General features: G+C 42.8%; 1 protein-coding gene across 2 annotated transcripts; it reads left to right on the top strand.

Moving 5' to 3' along the window:
- The first annotated feature begins 939 nt into the window (after positions 1-939).
- rel (v-rel avian reticuloendotheliosis viral oncogene homolog) lies at positions 940-16,960 on the top strand. Of its 2 annotated transcripts, XM_083922703.1 has the most exons (11): positions 940-1,001; positions 1,350-1,388; positions 3,279-3,418; positions 3,539-3,687; positions 4,677-4,768; positions 12,086-12,226; positions 12,995-13,099; positions 13,334-13,552; positions 13,692-13,757; positions 14,600-14,674; positions 14,790-16,960. In XM_083922703.1, exons 1-11 carry the CDS (start codon positions 995-997, stop codon positions 15,698-15,700), a joined length of 1,944 nt encoding a protein of 647 aa, XP_083778829.1. In that variant the 5' UTR covers positions 940-994; the 3' UTR covers positions 15,701-16,960. The 2 variants fall into 2 exon arrangements, with proteins under 2 accessions (XP_083778829.1, XP_083778830.1); XM_083922704.1 differs by lacking the exon at positions 1,350-1,388 and having other exon boundaries at positions 942-1,001.
- Positions 16,961-18,511: the final 1,551 nt, after the last annotated feature.

The following is an 18,511-nucleotide window of genomic DNA, read 5'->3' as shown; positions in this document are numbered from 1 at the left end:
TGTTGGGCCCTCTTGTTTTTGAGGGTAAAATCTGCCTTCACATGCATGAAAATGAGCATAAATGGGCACAAACTACGTCCAACCCTATGCAAAACCTCCTCAACTGGCTTTGTGGGCTACAACCATGGACTGATTATGAGACAACGGGCCCTTGGGCACAGACCTGTAAGAGGCCCCCCCCCCCCCCTCTGTCTGCGTTGGAACAAGACACCCAAACTCAAAGAATCACATTTTAGTCATTTTGGGTCTCTCTATTGTGCTCAAATTTTTAGGGGTGTGTGTGTGTGTGTGTGTGTGTGTGTGTGTGTGTGTGTGTGTGTGTGTGTGTGTGTGTGTGTGTGTGTGTGTGTGTGTGTGTGTGTGTGTGTGTGTGTGTGTGTGTGTGTGTGTGTGTGTGTGTGTGTGTGTGTGTGTGTGTGTGTGTGTGTGTGTGTGTGTGTGTGTGTGTGTGTGTGTGTGTGTGTGTGTGTGTGTGTGTGTGTGTGTGTGTGAGAGAGATGACGTTAGTAGAAGTGCTCTACAAGTTCATTTCTTCAGTTACGGGAACTTTGGGGGGAACTGTGAGTGCGGGTCTTTGGCAGTTTCAAGCTTTTTCGTCAGATAGAACAGACAGGAAACGGGCCGCAGGTTGGAGTCGAACCCGCGGCCGCTGCCTCGTGGACCTCCAGCCTCTTTACCTGGGTACCCGGTTTTGGCTGCCAGCTGCAGCATGAGTGACACGGGGTTATCAAGTGTGGCGTATGCTTCCTGGATGCTTTTCTGTGTGTGTGTGTGTGTGTGTGTGTTCGTGTGTGCGCGGGTGTGTGTGTGCTCGCTGCCGTGAGTCACGCAGCCTCTCATTGGTCCGTTCGGATGAAGGCGGTGACGGAGGGGAATTCCCCCGCTCCTCTCCATGAACAAATGTTACTTTTCCTGTACACTGTCACTCATTCAGCCCGAGCTCCTCACAGAGACACTAACCTGGGATACGACTGAGAGGGAAAGTGTGCGCATCATGGATGGTGAGTAGCGACACCTTCGTTCAGTGTGGAGGGGTAATGGTGACCCGCAGAATGAGACAGAAAAAGAAGTTAATATCCATATAAATCATGTCTGTGGTGTTCATCAACAGAGTCACTCAAGAGTAACTTCTGATTTACATGTACAGCAACAGTAGTGCTTCATTCTGGACTCTTTATTATAAGCCTGTTCAACTTCCTCCTTGTTGCAATGGTTGACAGTGTCAGTAGTTACAGCACAGCTCTAGCAGCAAAACACGAGAAATGTCATTGTTTTGTCATTTCATCAAAGCTCTTCAGTATGTTTTTGCATACACATCCACCTCATTTCTGTCACGTTTTGCTCCTCAGTCCTTATACCCTCCATGCTAGTGGACGATCCACACCTGGGTGAGTACATTGTAACACCGCTTTATGTTCATATTATGTATCCTCATGTATGAAGTGCCCAATAATGTGTGGATGCGTTGTAGTGTCTTTCACTTCCTCATTTTGTTCTATTGGTAAGCGTTGCTGTTCTTTTTTTCTTTTCTTAGAACTGTGTGTGTGTGTGTGTGTGTGTGTGTGTGTGTGTGTGTGTGTGTGTGTGTGTGTGTGTGTGTGTGTGTGTGTGTGTGTGTGTGTGTGTGTGTGTGTGTGTGTGTGTGTGTGTGTGTGTGTGTGTGTGTGTGTGTGTGTGTGTGTGTGAGATCAAGGGGTTCTTGTAATCCTCATCTGCGTGGTTTTAGTGTGTGGGGTCTGAGTTTATATATATATATATATATAAAAATATAATTGTCCATCCGTGTGATAGACGTCATCTCTCAGTTCTGTGTTTCTGCCAAAGTAGCTGTAAAATGAGGAAGGCAGGACACGGCCCAGCCACTTCTTTGTCAAACGTGCATTTCTCAATGGAGTCAGAAATGTAACAGGACTTGTTTTATAGTGACCTACATAATCACATCTGTGTGTGAGCGCTGCACTTTGATCGGAGCGCTCGTCCCGCTGCAGTCATGTCCACAGACAACACAGGTTGTTAAATCATTGGAAACACTGTACACTGAAAGCAGAGACACTCCCCTGATCACTCTGAGTTCCTCTCTCACACAGCAGGCATCATGTGGGCCAGGTTTGGTTTCCATTGCCTTTTTTTTTGTTTTTTTTTAGCGAGCACTGACTTATTGATTTCAAAGGCTGAAAGATCTTTAGACATGAAGGTTTCATATTTAACACTTCAGCTGTACTGTATCGTCTGAAAAACTCTAAAGAAAACATTCCCCTTTCCCCTGGATTCTGCCCTCGCTGTGTAGGTGAACTTCAAATCACTACATCCTTGTCCTTTCCATCCATTGGGTTAGTAGACCGGGCGGCTGATTTAAATCGCTTGAAGGAACCTTCAGACATATCTCAAAAATGTGGAGGGATACGAAATATCAACACTAAAACACAGACTTTAGGAAATAGTGATTTTGCAGCAGAAGAAATTATTTTCCCGCAGAATTCACAAGTCAGTGTCTGCTTTTGCCCAGTTTTGACCTAAACATATAAACATCTTTCGACCTGTAAATTCAGTGCCTCCTGGGTTACTACATGTCGGAAACATGGTCGTCAACTGAGTATACCTTAGATTGACTTATTGGTCCCGACTATCGACTATTTGATCTGATCTGTTCGATCCTTTTGTCATTCCAGCAGAAATAGAGCAAACGTTACCAAACTCTGTTTAGCAGCCAGGTTTAAAGGTGCCATATTGTAAAAAGTGAGATGAATTTTTTGTGGAAAATATCCGGTGGAAATGCTATAAAAATACCAGAATATCAAAACTCTCAATCCACAAAGAAATGCACACAGCCTGTATTCAGAAACTGTGTCTTTAAAAGAGCCGTCAGGACTTCTGTACAGTTGTGATGTCACAACTATACTATATATGGGTAGAAAGTGTTGCTACAGTGTTGTTACAGTCATTCACTGGCTGCCATGATGTTGCAGAGACACACAGAGCCCAGATATAGAAGACCTGCAAACACTAACCAATCAGAGCAGACTTTGTTGGACTCTTAAAGAGACAGGGGCTTAAAGGGAGCGTTTCAGACAGAGGGTGAATACAGGTTTATTCAGACAGACAGGATGAGAAAAATAGTGTTTTTTGAACATTAAAGCATGTGAACATGTTTTAGTAGAAACCCAAAATACAAGTATGACCCTGAAAATGAGCAGAATATGGGACCTCTAAAGCAACCTGGAGGAAATGATGGTTTTGGGATCTGAATCCTTTCGGTTTCCTTCATCTGTGCCCTCTAGTGACTGAGCCGGCCGTCCAGATCTTTGAGCAGCCCAAGCAGAGGGGCATGCGCTTCAGGTACAAGTGTGAGGGTCGCTCAGCCGGAAGCATCCCCGGCGAGAAGAGCTCTGACAACAACAGGACCTACCCCAGTCTGCAGGTCAGTCACTACAACTTAAATCCTTAAAGATTTACATGTGTTTATGCATAAATACACATGATAAGCCCAAAGAGCACCATGTTTCTTCCTCTTACAAATGACCCCCCTCTTCCTCCGCAGATCCTGAATTACAGCGGTAAAGGGAAAGTGCGCGTTTACTTGGTGACAAAGAACGAGCCGTACCGACCGCATCCACACGACCTGGTGGGGAAGGACTGCAAAGACGGATTCTACGAGGCTGAGTTTGGTCCAGACCGCAGAGTGATCGCGTGAGTTCTCCTCCCCCTCCGTCCACTCTGCAGTAACATTCACCGACTGCACCGCCACTGTCGCCATCAGAGTAATTATCGCCACAGTCTCGGTCTTAATCAGCCACACCGCTGTCATCGAAATATGTAAACACACACACACACACACACACACACACACACACACAGCAACATTATCAATTCGCTTTCTATTAACAGAACTCCGTGTTTCACTTGCCGGTTACAGAAGGCCCCGGGTGTAAATCAGTACCCTCTCGGATACAGGGGGAGAAAGTCATACAGCAAATCACACACACAAAGCATATTTGTCAAACCCCGCCTGTGATGAGGATGGCAACACGGGAATTCCCCAAGTGACATCACTCGTGTTTGCTGTGTGTCAGAGAAAACAGAGTTGTGTGTGTGTATGTGTGTGTGTGTGTGTGTGTGTGTGTGTGTGTGTGTGTGTGTGTGTGTGTGTGTGTGTGTGTGTGTGTGTGTGTGTGTGTGTGTGTGTGTGTGTGTGTGTGTGTGTGTGTGTGTGTGTGTGTGTGTGTGTGTGTGTGTGTGTGTGTGTGTGTGTGTGTGTGTGTGTGTGTGTGTGTGTGTGTGTGTGTGTGTGTGTGTGTGTGTGTGTGTGTGTGTGTGTGTGTACTTAGCATGTGTGAGAGAGTTTGAATGAGTCAGTATCTGTTGGTGTGTTTAATTTACATTTCCTTCATTTCCTGTAGTAAATTAAGATTAATTACGACTTTCAGTCTTTCTTTAGATGTGTATACACTATATATTTATTTAGTGATATATATATATATATCACAAAATCATTAGTTTATGGTCATTTGTTTTACAAGCAAAGTCAGACAGGAGTAATTGGATGATTGCTTTGACCTTCACACACAACTTCCACACAACAACATTCTTTTTTCACCCTTCGCAAGGTGTGGCCTCATGTCAGGCCTGCTGCAGCTCTGTCAGTCACTTCCTCACAACCATGTTGTTTACTCACACAGTTTCCAGAATCTGGGCATCCAGTGTGTGAGAAGGAGGGAAGTGAAAGATGCGATCGTACAGAGGATGACCAGAGGGATCAACCCCTTCAGTGGTGAGTCCTCCTGCTTTTAATGGCATGGTCGTGTCTGTTTTCATCCCTTTTGTCACTGATGGCACGTCAGTGAGCCACACGGTGCACAGGGGGACGCGGTCCTTCATTATTGTCATCATGGCAACTGTAGTTTCTTTGAGTCATATATCTCCTGCTGCCGGAAATACTCAGTCTAATACGGCAAGGCAGATGACTTTCATTTTGGATGTTAATATTATAATGCTGCTGGTGATGTTTGGATGTTTTGGTTTTGGTGCTCTACACACCCGCCTGCTCTTATCCGCCGCTCTGTGGTTCATACAATGTACTTGAATTCAGGAATATGTAGGCTATTACGACAGGCATTCCTGTAATCTTACATCGCAACAGCTACTGAATTTGTGTACTGTGTCTGTGTAATGTGTCGTGATCAGCTGGGGCGTGCAGCTAATGGAATGCTAATGTTAGCATGCTAACTTGCCATGATGAAAACAAAATGACACAGTGACATTGTCATCCCCACAGCAGCACGATAGCATGGCTAAGACACTATAGAATAACTCAGACCTTATTAGAGATGCACTGATCCATTTTTTCCGATCCAATCCGACACGATACCTGTGCTGAGCGTATCAGCTGATACCTGATACCGATCTGACCCTACTGTTGAATGAAGGAGGCGTCAACCTGTCCATGTGAGTGAAGGCATCAGGCCTGACATAAACATTGGGCCTTGTTAAAAAAAGGTAACAAATTGAATTTCCCCATTGCGGGACGAATAAAGGAATTCTTCTTCATCTTCATCTTCATCTTCTTCTTCTTCTTCTTCTTCTTCTTCTTCTTCTTCTTCTTCTTCTTCTTCTTCTTCTTCTTCTTCTTCTTCTTCTTCTTCTTCTTCTTCTTCTTCTTCTTCTTCTTCTTCTTCTTCTTCTTCTTCTTCTTCTTCTTCTTCTTCTTCTTCTTCTTCATCTCCTCCTCCTCCTCCTATTTCTTCAAATGAACACAGATATAAATGTACCTAATATTATTTATTAACAAATAACAAAGTGTACATTAGCAGCAAAAAGAAATGTATAACACTTCCATGTAAAGTGCACTGCAAACAAGATATTCTTATTCTAACTGGTGTTGCAAACATAGAATTGAAGTGACTTAGGTCGCCGTAACTGTATTGCTGTGTATGATATTAATAAAAAAGAAATGACTGGATCGGCCTTAATCATCCGATATCCAACGCAGCTAATTAGTCAGCATTGGAGCCGATATGAGCATCTCTAGACCTTATCCTTTAAATCAATAGATTTTAATGCTAATCTGTAAAAAAGAAGAACTGACACAGTCTCAGTCATAGCCTACAAATGAAAAGTTAAATTCATAAGCAATGAAATACAGTCTGGCTTTGTTCGGTGGCGTTTTGTTGTTATAGGAGTACTCGGTCTGGTATGACCAATATACTGTTAATGTACACCAATATATCTGCAATAAGCTAATATAAGTCAGTGATAAGAGTTCACTCGTGTGGCATTCAGACTTGTTTTAGCCATGGACATAGGAAAGACTAACTGTGTTGTGGTGCAATACTTTGTGCTGGTGTGGTGCAGTGGTTGCTGTCATTGCTGTTGGTTACTGCTGCTGCTGCTGTCGCTTTTTTACTGCTGTTGTTACCGTTAAGCACCTTCAAAACACTTCACAAGAATTGTTTTCAAGTGCTCATCGACCCAGTTCTCAGGCAGCGGAGACGATTTTCCTAACATCATGTCAAAAATCCGCTTCTTGCCACCGCACCGTCTGCAGCCATGCCATTTCCTAAATGCAATTTCATTCTGCGGTCCTCCGGTGCAGACAGGCAGCGCTTCTCATGTACAAACAGGCGTTCGGCTACACTTCCCCATTCTTAGTCACAGTTGCTCAATTCAGCACAGCGCAGGATGCCACGTGAGAGCTGGGAATGCAGGATTCATTACAAGGGGGAGGGTGGGCCGAGGGGGTTCCCCAGCTCCCAGAGATGATGATGATAAAAGTAGGGTATGGCGCTTTACAGGTCTGTAAAAGCATGGAGGCTTTATGAGCAGACATATATGCTTTTAGTGTTTGTGTTTGGTGTTGGCATGTTTTTCGAAAGAAAGCAGAGAAGGATGCTTTTATGTAAAGCATGGCCAATCTCGTAATGTTAATGCAGTGTGGATTTTCTCAGTCTGGGACTCATTTTTCGGACACCACATGAATGCAGCACAAATGTCCTATCCTGCCTCGTTAACCAAAGTGAAAAGATAAGTTGTCTAGTGATTTGGATCGATAAAAAATTCTTCCTTGGCCCGTGCTACAGTCCTCCACTCAGTTTCATGAAAATCAGACCAGAAGTTTATAGAGATGCACCGATCCAGTTTTTTCCGTTCTAAACCGTTACCGATACCTGAACTGAGCGTATCGGCCGATACCCCATACCCGATACCATATACCGATCCGATCCCGATCCCGACATAAACATTCAGCCTTATTAAAACAAAAGTAACAAATGAACACAGATATAAATGTACCTATTATTTATTAACAAATAACAAAGTGTACATTAGCAGCAAAAAGAAATGTATAACACTTCCATGTAAAGTGCACTGCAAACAGATATTCTTATTCTAACTGGTGTTGCAAACATAGAATTGCAGTGACTTAGATCACTGTAACTCTATTGCTGTGTATGATATTATTTAAAAAAGAAATTGCTGGATCAGAATGTTGGATCGGCCTCATTCATCCGATATCCGATCCAGGTATCGGATCGGTGCATCTCTATAGTAGTTTTTCTGTAATCCTGCTGACATACAGCCAAAAACATATAACCTCATTGGCGGAGGTAATGAACTTGAATCAGCCAGATATCTGCCTACCACACATATTTGTGTGTCTGTGATATTTTACTTACAATTAAAATCCTGTAGAGCCCAAGCTGAGCATACCCAAGCTTAACAAAACTTTGAAACTGTGATACAGATGGCTTCCGTGTTATATGAACCACTAACTAGCTGACATTTTCAGTGACATGCTCTGACTAACTGAGCTCCACCACATATGACCACATCTCTCCTCTCTCTTACCTGCGCGCTACTATCACAGTTAAGGAACTAACATAGAAGATGAGGACTTGAAATGCTCTCTTTTGCATTGATGTCAGACAAAACACAACTGTCCTAACTGCTGCCATCCCACATATGTTATTGTTTGATTCCTGTGGTTCTGAAGGACGCAGTAAGCATTTTGAATTAGTGATAGACAGATACATCGGCTTTACGTGTGCCGTATCGGCCGATGTGGGCTGCGGTGTTGGCCGTTAGTTTTTTTCCCGTCATTATTTAGAAACAAGCGTCCACAGGCAGCTCCGTGGTGCTGGCGACGCCTTTTTTAAGTTCAATAATTGTACCTTCTTTTTTTTTTAAACTGAGACGCGTAACATTCTTTATCATCATTGTGTGTCAATTTAAGGATGTAAATTGAGGGAGCAAAGTTCAATATCGGCGCCAAGAAGAAAATGGTCAGGCTAAGGCCGATGACAAAAAAAAAATCGGCATCAGCCCTAAAAAATCCATATTGGTCGATCCCTATTTTGAATTGAATTGAAATGAGCTAATCCTTAACGGAGCAGTTTCAGCTGATCATATCTAGTGAAGGTAGAGCTACGGGAGCTGCATGATCATTAGTGTTACTTGTCAGATTGCAGGTAACCATGGCAATACCGCAGACACAGATTAAATGCATTTATTACTGCAGACTGTATGATGGGCAGCTGGGTGTCTTTTTCACATGGCTCTAACCTTCCCCTCTCTGCAGCTCACTTCTGCTGTGAAACTCAGCTGCTTCCTGTGTCAGGGGCAGATACGCACATACAAACCCCCCGACCTCGCCTCATTTCATGCATCTGAACTGTTGTTGATGTAGAATGGGAAATGCATGAGACCCCAATACAGAGTAGGGCTAGAAGTGACAGCTATTTTTTTTGCCGATTATTGGTCTACAAAATGTCAGTAAATGGTGAAAATTGGCGATCAGTGTTTCCCAAAGCCCGTGATGACGTTCTTGAATGTCTCGTTAGGTCCACAATCAAAGATTTTCAGTTAACTGTCATGGAGGAGTAAAAGAACAGAAATATTTGAATGGAAGAAGCTGGTATCAGAGAAACTTTTCTTAAAAAATGACCCAAACCCATGAATCAGCGATGAAAATAGTTACAGTCAGAGGTAAATGTTCTCACATGAGTGACAGTGTTTCCTTGTCGGATTATATGATTTGTAGTTATAGTGTGGCTTCACATTGGGTTGGTCTACATCATCAAGTAACACACAGGGAGGCATAAGATTTGAATGACATGATCATATCATGTCTTTTGCAAAAGAAGTTACGTCCTACACTCTTCAATTTTATACCGCAGTTACCTTTTTTTCACATGCGGAAAATCTCTGATACAGTGGAGGAGTGACAAGAGACGAATTGTTTTATCTCAGTACAGTCAGTGTAGACGAATGAGATCATGAAGAGTAATGGAGAAAGGACATCAATAAACTACTTTCAACTTTAGGCAGTATCAGAGGCATTTTACGATACTTGCATCAGTGTTGGAGCAACTCTACTCCAAACCATCCTCTGTAATGTAACGCACACACTTAAGAGGAAAACCGATCAGTGTGTGGAACTCTAACATGTAATACACAGTAGAATTATAGCATGGTGATGCTATATACACACATATATGTATGTGTGTATGTGATGTAACTGTAATATATCATCCGATTGCTGTAGTCAGTCACACAACCTGAGCGATGCATGTCATGAAGCTGGATGAAATAGTGAGTCATGCAGTGGAGTGTTTGTGGTGAAGCTTGGCACCTGCTCCCCTTCTTTCTCACTCTCTCATTCCGCTCCCACACTCACACTAACCACTTACCTCCCCCGCACACCAATACCCACCCACCACCGAATCCCCACCCCCACCCCCCTCCACTGTCCCCGCCAGCAGAGACATCGGTGCCCAGCGATTGTGCTTTCTTTTCCACCGTACACATTCACTCACCACTGCTTTTACCGCCGACCCACTTCACGGCACCTGCCCAACACCTGCCTCCTTCAGACACTCACACACACAGACCCACTTTGTGTTACATCAATATTCGCTGCAACAGTTCCGCTTTCATACACGAGCAGGTCTTCGTTCTTCACTCCTTCAGTTTCTCCACTGTGGGCCCGTCTCTGCCATCTACAGCACACAAACCTGATGACCAAACAGAAATGTGGAGCAGTTCGGCAGCTGCCTGACTTTATTTTTACAGAGAGACCAGTAAATAGGCAGTGTCCCTGTTGTTGTTGTTGTTGTTGTCACTCTTCAAGACACAAACTACAAAGCTCAGTGAGCAAACTGTACGTGATATACAAACACACTTTCACCTTTGGACAGAGCCAGGCTAGATGTTTCCCCCTGTTTCCAGTCTTTATGCTAAGCTAAGCTAACCATCTCCTGAATGTCATATCACTGATTTACATTTAACGGATCTACCTCTCATACAGAACCAAAATAAGCATATTTCCCAAACTATTTCTGTGCAAACAAACGGCAGCTGATAAAAAAAGGTCAGACATTGTGAGTGTTGAGCTGTGAACATTAGAGCCAGGCTGACATGTTTTGGCTTAATCTGATATCAAATATCAGATTTTTTTAACAAAGCTTGAAGCTTCATGTCGACACCAGAGCAACGTTAGTCTGGTGTCGACATGTTTATTGTATCGTTTCTCTCTAAAAATGGAGATGTGGGGAAAAGCTAAAAGGCTCCGTTGTTTGGCCCTTCTTCCCAGCTTGTTCCCTGCACAGCTGTGCACTAAAGTCACTTATTTGATGACTTCTGACTAAACAAAATCCAAACAGACTTGTGACTGCACCGATGACCTGTGGCTTCACTTGGACTTGAGCCCTGGGAATTATAGTGTCTGGTGCCAACAGAGCCTGCAGAAACAAAGCAGGAGAAACACTTAGCTAGCTGTTTGCACTGAGCATGCCCAGTGACACATTCACTAAGGATGAGGAGTTTCCCTACGTCTGCACTTTTTCTGTCCTATACTGAGGTGTTTCACATTATTAAGCAGCCAAAGTTTCAAACGTGACATCTGACTTTTGTCCCACCACTTTCACACACGTCAGGAACCCTCATGGTCACTCGAGAAGGGAGTCTCATCTCTTGCTTCTGTGCTCGCTCACACAGGCACACATGTACACCTCTTTCCACCCTGAGGTGACGTCTTCCGAGATGAAGGAAGAGAAAGTAGGCAGATGTGAAAGCCTGGTGTGTGTGTGTGTGTGTGTGTGTGTGTGTCGTGTCGGTGCGTATGTGTGTGTGTGTGTCGGTGTGTATGTGTGTTGTTGTGTGGGCGTCTCAGTAAAAGCTCTCCCTGCAAGGTGTGTGTTTTTGTGTTGCGTCTGAGGGCGGTATGTGTGACGCTTGCATGTATGTGCGTGTGTGCGTGCGTGTGTGCAGATGAGAGTGTAGGCTGCGGATGCTTGAAAAAGCTTATCTGTGACGTGTTTGTGTGACCCAAAGTTGAGGTTTTGGGGACAGACTACAAATGTGACAAGCATGAGATCATCATAGACTAATATGGATCTGTCTATCTATGCTTTGATGGTTTTTCACACTTGGTGTATTATATCATTCTGTGATTATATTAATTACAATGCAATTACACCTACATTGTCTAACCATGCAGATGTTAGTGTCATCAAAGAATTGGACTGCATTTGAATTCAACAGCAAGGTGTATTTTCATTTTTTTTTTAAAGTCCTGGTTGCGCAAGATAATTAATTTATTTGTTTATTTCGGGCATGTCCGTTAGTTCAATCATCATCACACATTATCAAAGTTTAAATCATACAATTGACATGTCCGAAAGGGAAAGTGGGAGAAGCTAAAGCGAATCTAGTCCGCCCCCGTTACCCAGAATGCCTTATCTTCATTATACCATTTTTCTTATGACATTTGACATAACATGTTTCAACAGCAGGTAGTAATCCACAGACGGCGCTATTAACGGTTTTCATAGGGACTATTTCTTCAGTAGAAAGTAGTTCCATTGAAAGTTCCTTTCACAGTTATGCAGACTAACCCTGGAAAAACGAGTTCCTAAAGCTGGTGAATTTTTTTATTTTGAGCACCATAGTGGAAGTTCCATGAACCTTTTAATAGTACAGAATATTTACTAAATTACACATTTTAATATATCTACTTCACCTCAATGCAGAGGGATTTAATATATATATATATATATATATATATATATGTGTGTGTGTGTGTCTGTGACCTCAGTGCCACGTGAGCAGCTGCTGCAGACAGAGGAGTACGACTTGAACGTGGTCCGCCTGTGTATCCAGGTTTTCCTGCAGGACGAGAACGGCCACTACACCCGACAGCTCAACCCCATCGTCACCAACCCCATCTATGACAACAGTGAGTGGCTGAGCTCCGTCTGCATCAAAGTGTGTTCATGCCGACGTCATGTTGGGCAACTGCAAGTGACGAGAACATAATGACATTGCCATATAGTTCGGTTACGGGAATATGAACTGCCTGAGGTTAGGTGTGTCCAACTTAGGTTTAATAATGGATATCAAAAGCTGATGATGATATCACATGAATCAAAGCTGCAAATATTTGGTGCTTATATTCATCAGCTTACCTAGAATTGTATTAATATCCTACTCATTTACATAAAGTAATAATAGTATGCAAGAATTGAGAAGTTACACAAGTAGCTGTGATTGCACGTACAGTTCACAAAGTGTACCTGTAGTCATGCACGCAAGTGTTTGTTGCAAGATCTGTGTATGTGTGTCCAGTAGATATTGACCCAGCACTGTTTTAAGTTACCGTGTTCCTCACATTGAGAAAGGGGAAGTTCTTTATACACACTTACCCTCAAACAACACCGTTACCATGGAGCACTTCCTCTTCTGACAGCAGGCATGTGACATGTGACTCAACCTGCTGAGGCTTCAACTGTAAACTGAATGTGGTCTTTTTATAAACCGAGGCAAACAAGTTCCACTGGGCCACTGAAGCTGCTTTTTCACAACATTGCATCAACTAGTCGGCAGATTTGGACATTATCACTCCTGGAAATATAAATGTCGTCTGACTTGTAGCATGCAGTCGGAATTGCTGGATGTGTTGTGTCTGCTGTGTTGCATGTTGACACACTCGTTTCTGCGTCATCAGGGGCCCCAAACACAGCAGAGCTGAGGATATGTCGGGTCAACAGGAACAGTGGAAGTGTCAAAGGAGGGGATGAGATCTTCCTACTGTGTGACAAAGTACAGAAAGGTACACTGGCAATGTCCTGCCGGCTTTTGCAATCAGTTAATCAGCATTTTGTTAATTTACACATTTTACAGAATGCTGTGTTTTTCATGTAGCCTGTGTCTGTTTTCTCTTCATTCATCTTCATTCAATCCATTTATCCATGAATCCATTTTGCTTCTCATGGCCGTAGTGCTCATCTCTGCATGTTCATTCAGTTTTCCATCCCTGTCTTCCCATCATCCTCCTTTCCTCCAGATGACATTGAGGTGCGATTCTTCTCCACCAACGGCTGGGAGGCCAAAGGCTCCTTCTCCCAGGCCGATGTCCATCGCCAAGTAGCCATCGTCTTTAAGACTCCGCCCTACTATAACACCTCTGTAACAGAGTCGGTCACCGTGCACATGCAGTTGCGCCGACCTTCCGATCAGGAAGTCAGTGAACCGATGGATTTCCGATATCTTCCCGATGACAAAGGTAAGCAGCGATCACCTTCTCCCTGTAATGAACTCAAACTCTCGTCATTGCTCGGTGACCGATGGTAGTGTCCAGGGACTGGAGTCCAGTTCTCAATTGGATTCAAGTTATTTATGTGCACATTTTGTCTTTGCTTTAGATCCTTACGGCTACAATGAGAAAAAGCGCAGAAGAGAGAATTTGATGAGGATTTCAGGATTGTCAGGTAAGAGTTATGGTACTGTGCATACAGTACAACCATAGACTGTATATGAGAGATGGGCATGGCGTCCATGATGTCACCCATTGGTTTGTAGACTACCTTGAAGCCAGGAGATTGCATTTTGGCCATCGTCATCTTAGTTTTTTGAAACCAGACATGACCATATTTGGATAAGGCCGTGTCCCGCTGTTATTTTAATGGCGCTTTGCTAAGCTAAATGTTAAAGTGGAGTTGCTGGCACTGCAGTGACAAAAGCAAATAAAAAATTAGCATTGTTAGCTAGCATTAGCTTTGTAAGCAAGGTGCAACCGAACGTTAATCAAGACATTTTTAGGCAACCACAATGTTACAGTTAACTTTGATGAAGTGAAAATACACTGTGAGAGGGTCACAGTCCTCGGAATTTAACACTGACACCACCCAACACCCAAAAACATGTTCAAGGCTATTTCAATGTGCACTGTGCCGTAGATGCCGCTAAGCCTCTATCCTGTGAATAGCATGGTGAATTGGGAATCACAGCCCTGCCCTAAAGCATCCTCTGCTTTATGATCTACTTTAACCTCAATAGGACCATGATTTATCATCATTTCTAAATTAACATTGTGCTGTATTGGAGAAGACTTGAAACTAGCTCTCGAGACAATAAACTAATTGGGAAAATGTTTACTGAGGAAATAAAGGAAGTGAGAAGTAGGCTCATTTTCTCATTGACTTTGAGAAAAACTTCTACTATAAAAAAAACCTCTTGCAACCTTTCACATTGGCTTCACTTTTCAGATCCTCTGTATGTCAGTATACGTGTACTGTATGCATCGTAACAAAGATTTCTGGCCTTTCTTTAGGTGGTCCTTTTGCTGGTCTGGCTATGAACAGGCCAAAGGCGGTGCCACAGAGTACTATGAGTCACATGCGGAAAGGTAACTGATTTTACTGATTTTTCCTTCAAATAACAATGATTAGATGTTAAGACAAATACACTTTCATCCCAATCAGGATAAATCTACTCTACTAAATATCATATATATTTTCCAGACCTCACCAACATGTTCCAGAGGCAAACTCCCACACCTTCAATGCAGCAACAACCTGCTGTATTCAACCAGTCCTACCAACCCGGCACTCAAAATGTTATGATTACATCGCAAGCGCCAAATGTTTCAGTCAGCCATTCTTGGGCAAATCCCAACCCAGCACTCTCAATGGATACAGTCACTATAAACCAGTCTGGTGCCATGAGCAATCTTTCACGTCCTAATAGCGGCAGGCAACAGCAGCCAAACCGTGGACCTGGTTACCCCCACAGAGTGGAGCACAGCGGCTTTGACAATAACACCCTCCCTCAGCTCTCCATGAGGGACTTGCAGTGTTTGGATACCATCCCCCAGGCTTCTGTAATGAACCAGTTAGAGTCCCAGTCGCTCTTCCACCTACAGCACCAAAGGGAAGAGCTTGCGTCTGAGACCCGGGCCCAGAACCATCTAGTCAACCAGAACCAGGGTCTCCAGACTGTATGGTCCAATTACAATACCCTAAATCCAGTCCAGAACACCTTTAACGGGTCAGTCCCTGGAGCTGGAGGGGGCTCACAAGGCTCTTTCTCCTTCCTAGGGGGAATGGAAGGGGACGATTTTCTGAAGGGCCTGGTGGGAGACGGCTCTCAGACCGGCTTCCAGCTGAAGCAGGAGCCCCAGATCACAGTGGGACAAGAGACCCATGCTTCTCTCATGCAATCCCCAAGGGAAAGCCAAGAAAATACTTACACCAATTTGCTTCCTCGTCCTATGAACAATGGCACCAACATGGATCCAATGAGGCAAGACATTAGTGGCAACACCCAGGCTATTAAAAATCTGCAGAATCCATATTCAACAAACGGCATGACATCCGAAAGCCACTTTACAACTCTGGCTGACTGGATCAAAGCAACTCGGCAAAGTGACTAAAAGGAGTGACATTTTTTGGTGTCACTAAAGAAACAGAAGCAGCTCCGAAGAATTGGTACATGGTAGAAAAGACAGATATTTTGTTTCACCCATTCTGGCCGAGTAAGGCTCAGTGGGCATTTGCTTGGGTTATTACATAAGTGGGCAAATGAGCAAAATTATTAGCAAACAATTGGAATCTACAACCAGACTAAGGTAATTGTTTCTGGGCGGTACGATTCATTACAGACAACCAAGAATGCTTGCTACACTTGATTGGCCAACTGTGGTCTTTGCTTCCCCTTATTAACTTGGAAGGACACCATTCTCCTAAAAATGATCAATCATATTTCATATCCTGGTAAGTTTGAGACAAGAAATATGTCTTGTTCGTCCAGTTCACAAATGGTGAGAGTCTGATAAGGCTGAGCTCACAAGTTCTGCATTACCTGCATGTGGATGAACCATGCCTTAGGTTGTACAGATGACTAATAACATGCTAATGGGTTCCAAGCCAAAGTTTGGTTTCTGCAGAAGTGAATGTACTACTTTCTTTCTTTGTCTTTCTCAGGTGAAGTTGGATTTTCTGTGAACATACTGTATAGTATTCAAGTATTTTGTTGGCGTGTTTGAGCTTGGAATAAAAAAGTGGGTAACAAATGTTTGGCATTTGAAAGTACAGCAGAAAAAAAGGCTTATCATCATAGGTGTATCTTCTTATTGCTTTGTAAAGGATTCCTTCATATTGTACTGTTTTATTGATTTTTTAGCAGAGCATTTGCTTATAAATGCACTCTGTACATACATGTTAGCCATAGTTGAGAGTGAACGCAATAACCATGCTGCAACACTCAAGAACTGGCGAGGTACTGAAATTTCCATTGAGGAAGTGGGAGGAAGCGCATTCAATGTTGTCTTTCCTTTGTAATGACTATGTCATAGCAATGATCACATGTGTTATCCAGAGTTCTCAGAGCATTTCTACTTGATGTTTTATAGATACAGTTGTCAATTTTGTGCTTTACTGATGTTTCATTCAATCAGATGAGGCCCTTACCAAATCCTTTCACAGAGTGCCTTGCTCTATGACTTTGCGATAGGACACATAGCTGATAATGAACAAAGCCTAGCTCATCCTAACATGTTTGTACTTTTATGCCCAAAAGAAGCGTTTTGCTTTTCAAAGATAGTAAATATTTTTGATGTCTACTTTGTAAGATTTGGAACTTTTGGATTTTTCTACAGGATCAGTTCTTAATAAATGGAGTCTGTCTTATTACACATCCTTTGTCATTTAATTATCACCTTTATATTGTATCTTTAAAAATGTCTACACAATCTTCACATGCAAGCATGTGGAACGGTTATGCAAGTGATAAAGCCCAACCAGGTGCCCTGATATACAGTCATAATGGAGTATTTTCTATATTGGGACACATCAGAGTGCATTATCACATTAACAACATGAACAGTTCAATATTTTGGGAAATACACTTATTAGCTTTCTGACCAAGAGTTAGATGAGAAGATTAATACCGTCCTTATGTCTGTACGGTATGAAGTTAGAGCTAGAGCAGCCAGTTAGCATAAAGGTTGGAAACGTGGTAAATAGCTAGCCTAGTTCTGTCATGGAAGTTACTGCTACTGGCCAAGATATAGTCTATCATATAACCACTGCAAAACCACAATTTGCCATTAAGATATGATTTTTTGTACAAATTAAATGAGATATAGCGGATTCTGTACACTATGCTAGCTGTTTCCCCATCCCCAGCCTTAAAGCTAAGCTGAGCTACATTTCTAGCAACATATGTACTGTATATACGTATCAAGATGTCAAAACATAACAGGACTTTATTACAACAAAAGACTACAGCACCTGACTGTGTGTTATATATCATAACGCATCAATAATTAAATAATGCTTTGATAATTATAGCGATATAAATTTTGCAAACTGAATTCTCAATTCAGTTTGCAAAATTGACTCAACTCTCAATTACATTGGATAGAATTAACAGATAACAGAGTAAAGCATCTGTGCTGTTGCTGCTCTTAACTGTGGTTAAACATAACCAGAGTAAGGATTTAGAGGAGTGCCTGCCAGCCAATCAGAAAGCTACATTTCTTAAAGTTATGCTCCCCAACTTTTTTAAGGTCTCCAATAGTGTGCCAGTGTGTTCCAGAGCTGTGTCAAAAGACCTTAATGACATCAGCAATCAATAGTGCAAGAAGCTATCAGGCACTGCAGGCTTCAATCCCCTGATAGACATGAGTTTCTGAAGAGTGTGTAGTGCTGCATGACCATGAGGCCAAACCCAGATATGGCCACAGCGATGAGTAGACTGAGCCACATGACTTTGAACTTTCAGTTTGAGTGACACTCCACTTGTCCTCAACTAACCTTTCATCGTGATTTGGTCATGGCCAAAACATTTTATTTCTTCTTGGTCAGACGAAACAGGGTGAAAAATCCAAATGTAAGCCAGACTGAACTTAAACTGAAAGTCTGAGCAGTGTGTGCACTGAAACTTAGCTTTTGTGGCCCAGTCGATACATTTCGCTTTCATTTCCATGAACAAATGCAGAAGTGGTTAGTATTTCAACATTATAAATAATTCAGGCTGTTCTCGTGCAATTTTGTACGCGTTACAACAAAAAGCAATGCACTATAATGCATGTGTTTTCCCGTATTTATTTTGTGGATATTTCATGTATTAAAAGTAGGGGATGCAGTGTAAGATAGAATCTCCACCTAAGGATGCAGGTAGGGGAGGTTGATGGGTCCCAAAACACAGGACTTTCAACCGGGGCGAGTGGAGTGTGTTTCCT

The sequence above is a fragment of the Echiichthys vipera genome, assembly GCF_963691815.1.
Source record: "Echiichthys vipera genome assembly, chromosome: 11".
Classification (NCBI taxonomy): domain Eukaryota; kingdom Metazoa; phylum Chordata; class Actinopteri; order Perciformes; family Trachinidae; genus Echiichthys; species Echiichthys vipera.
This window is presented reverse-complemented; position numbering and strand designations above follow the sequence as displayed.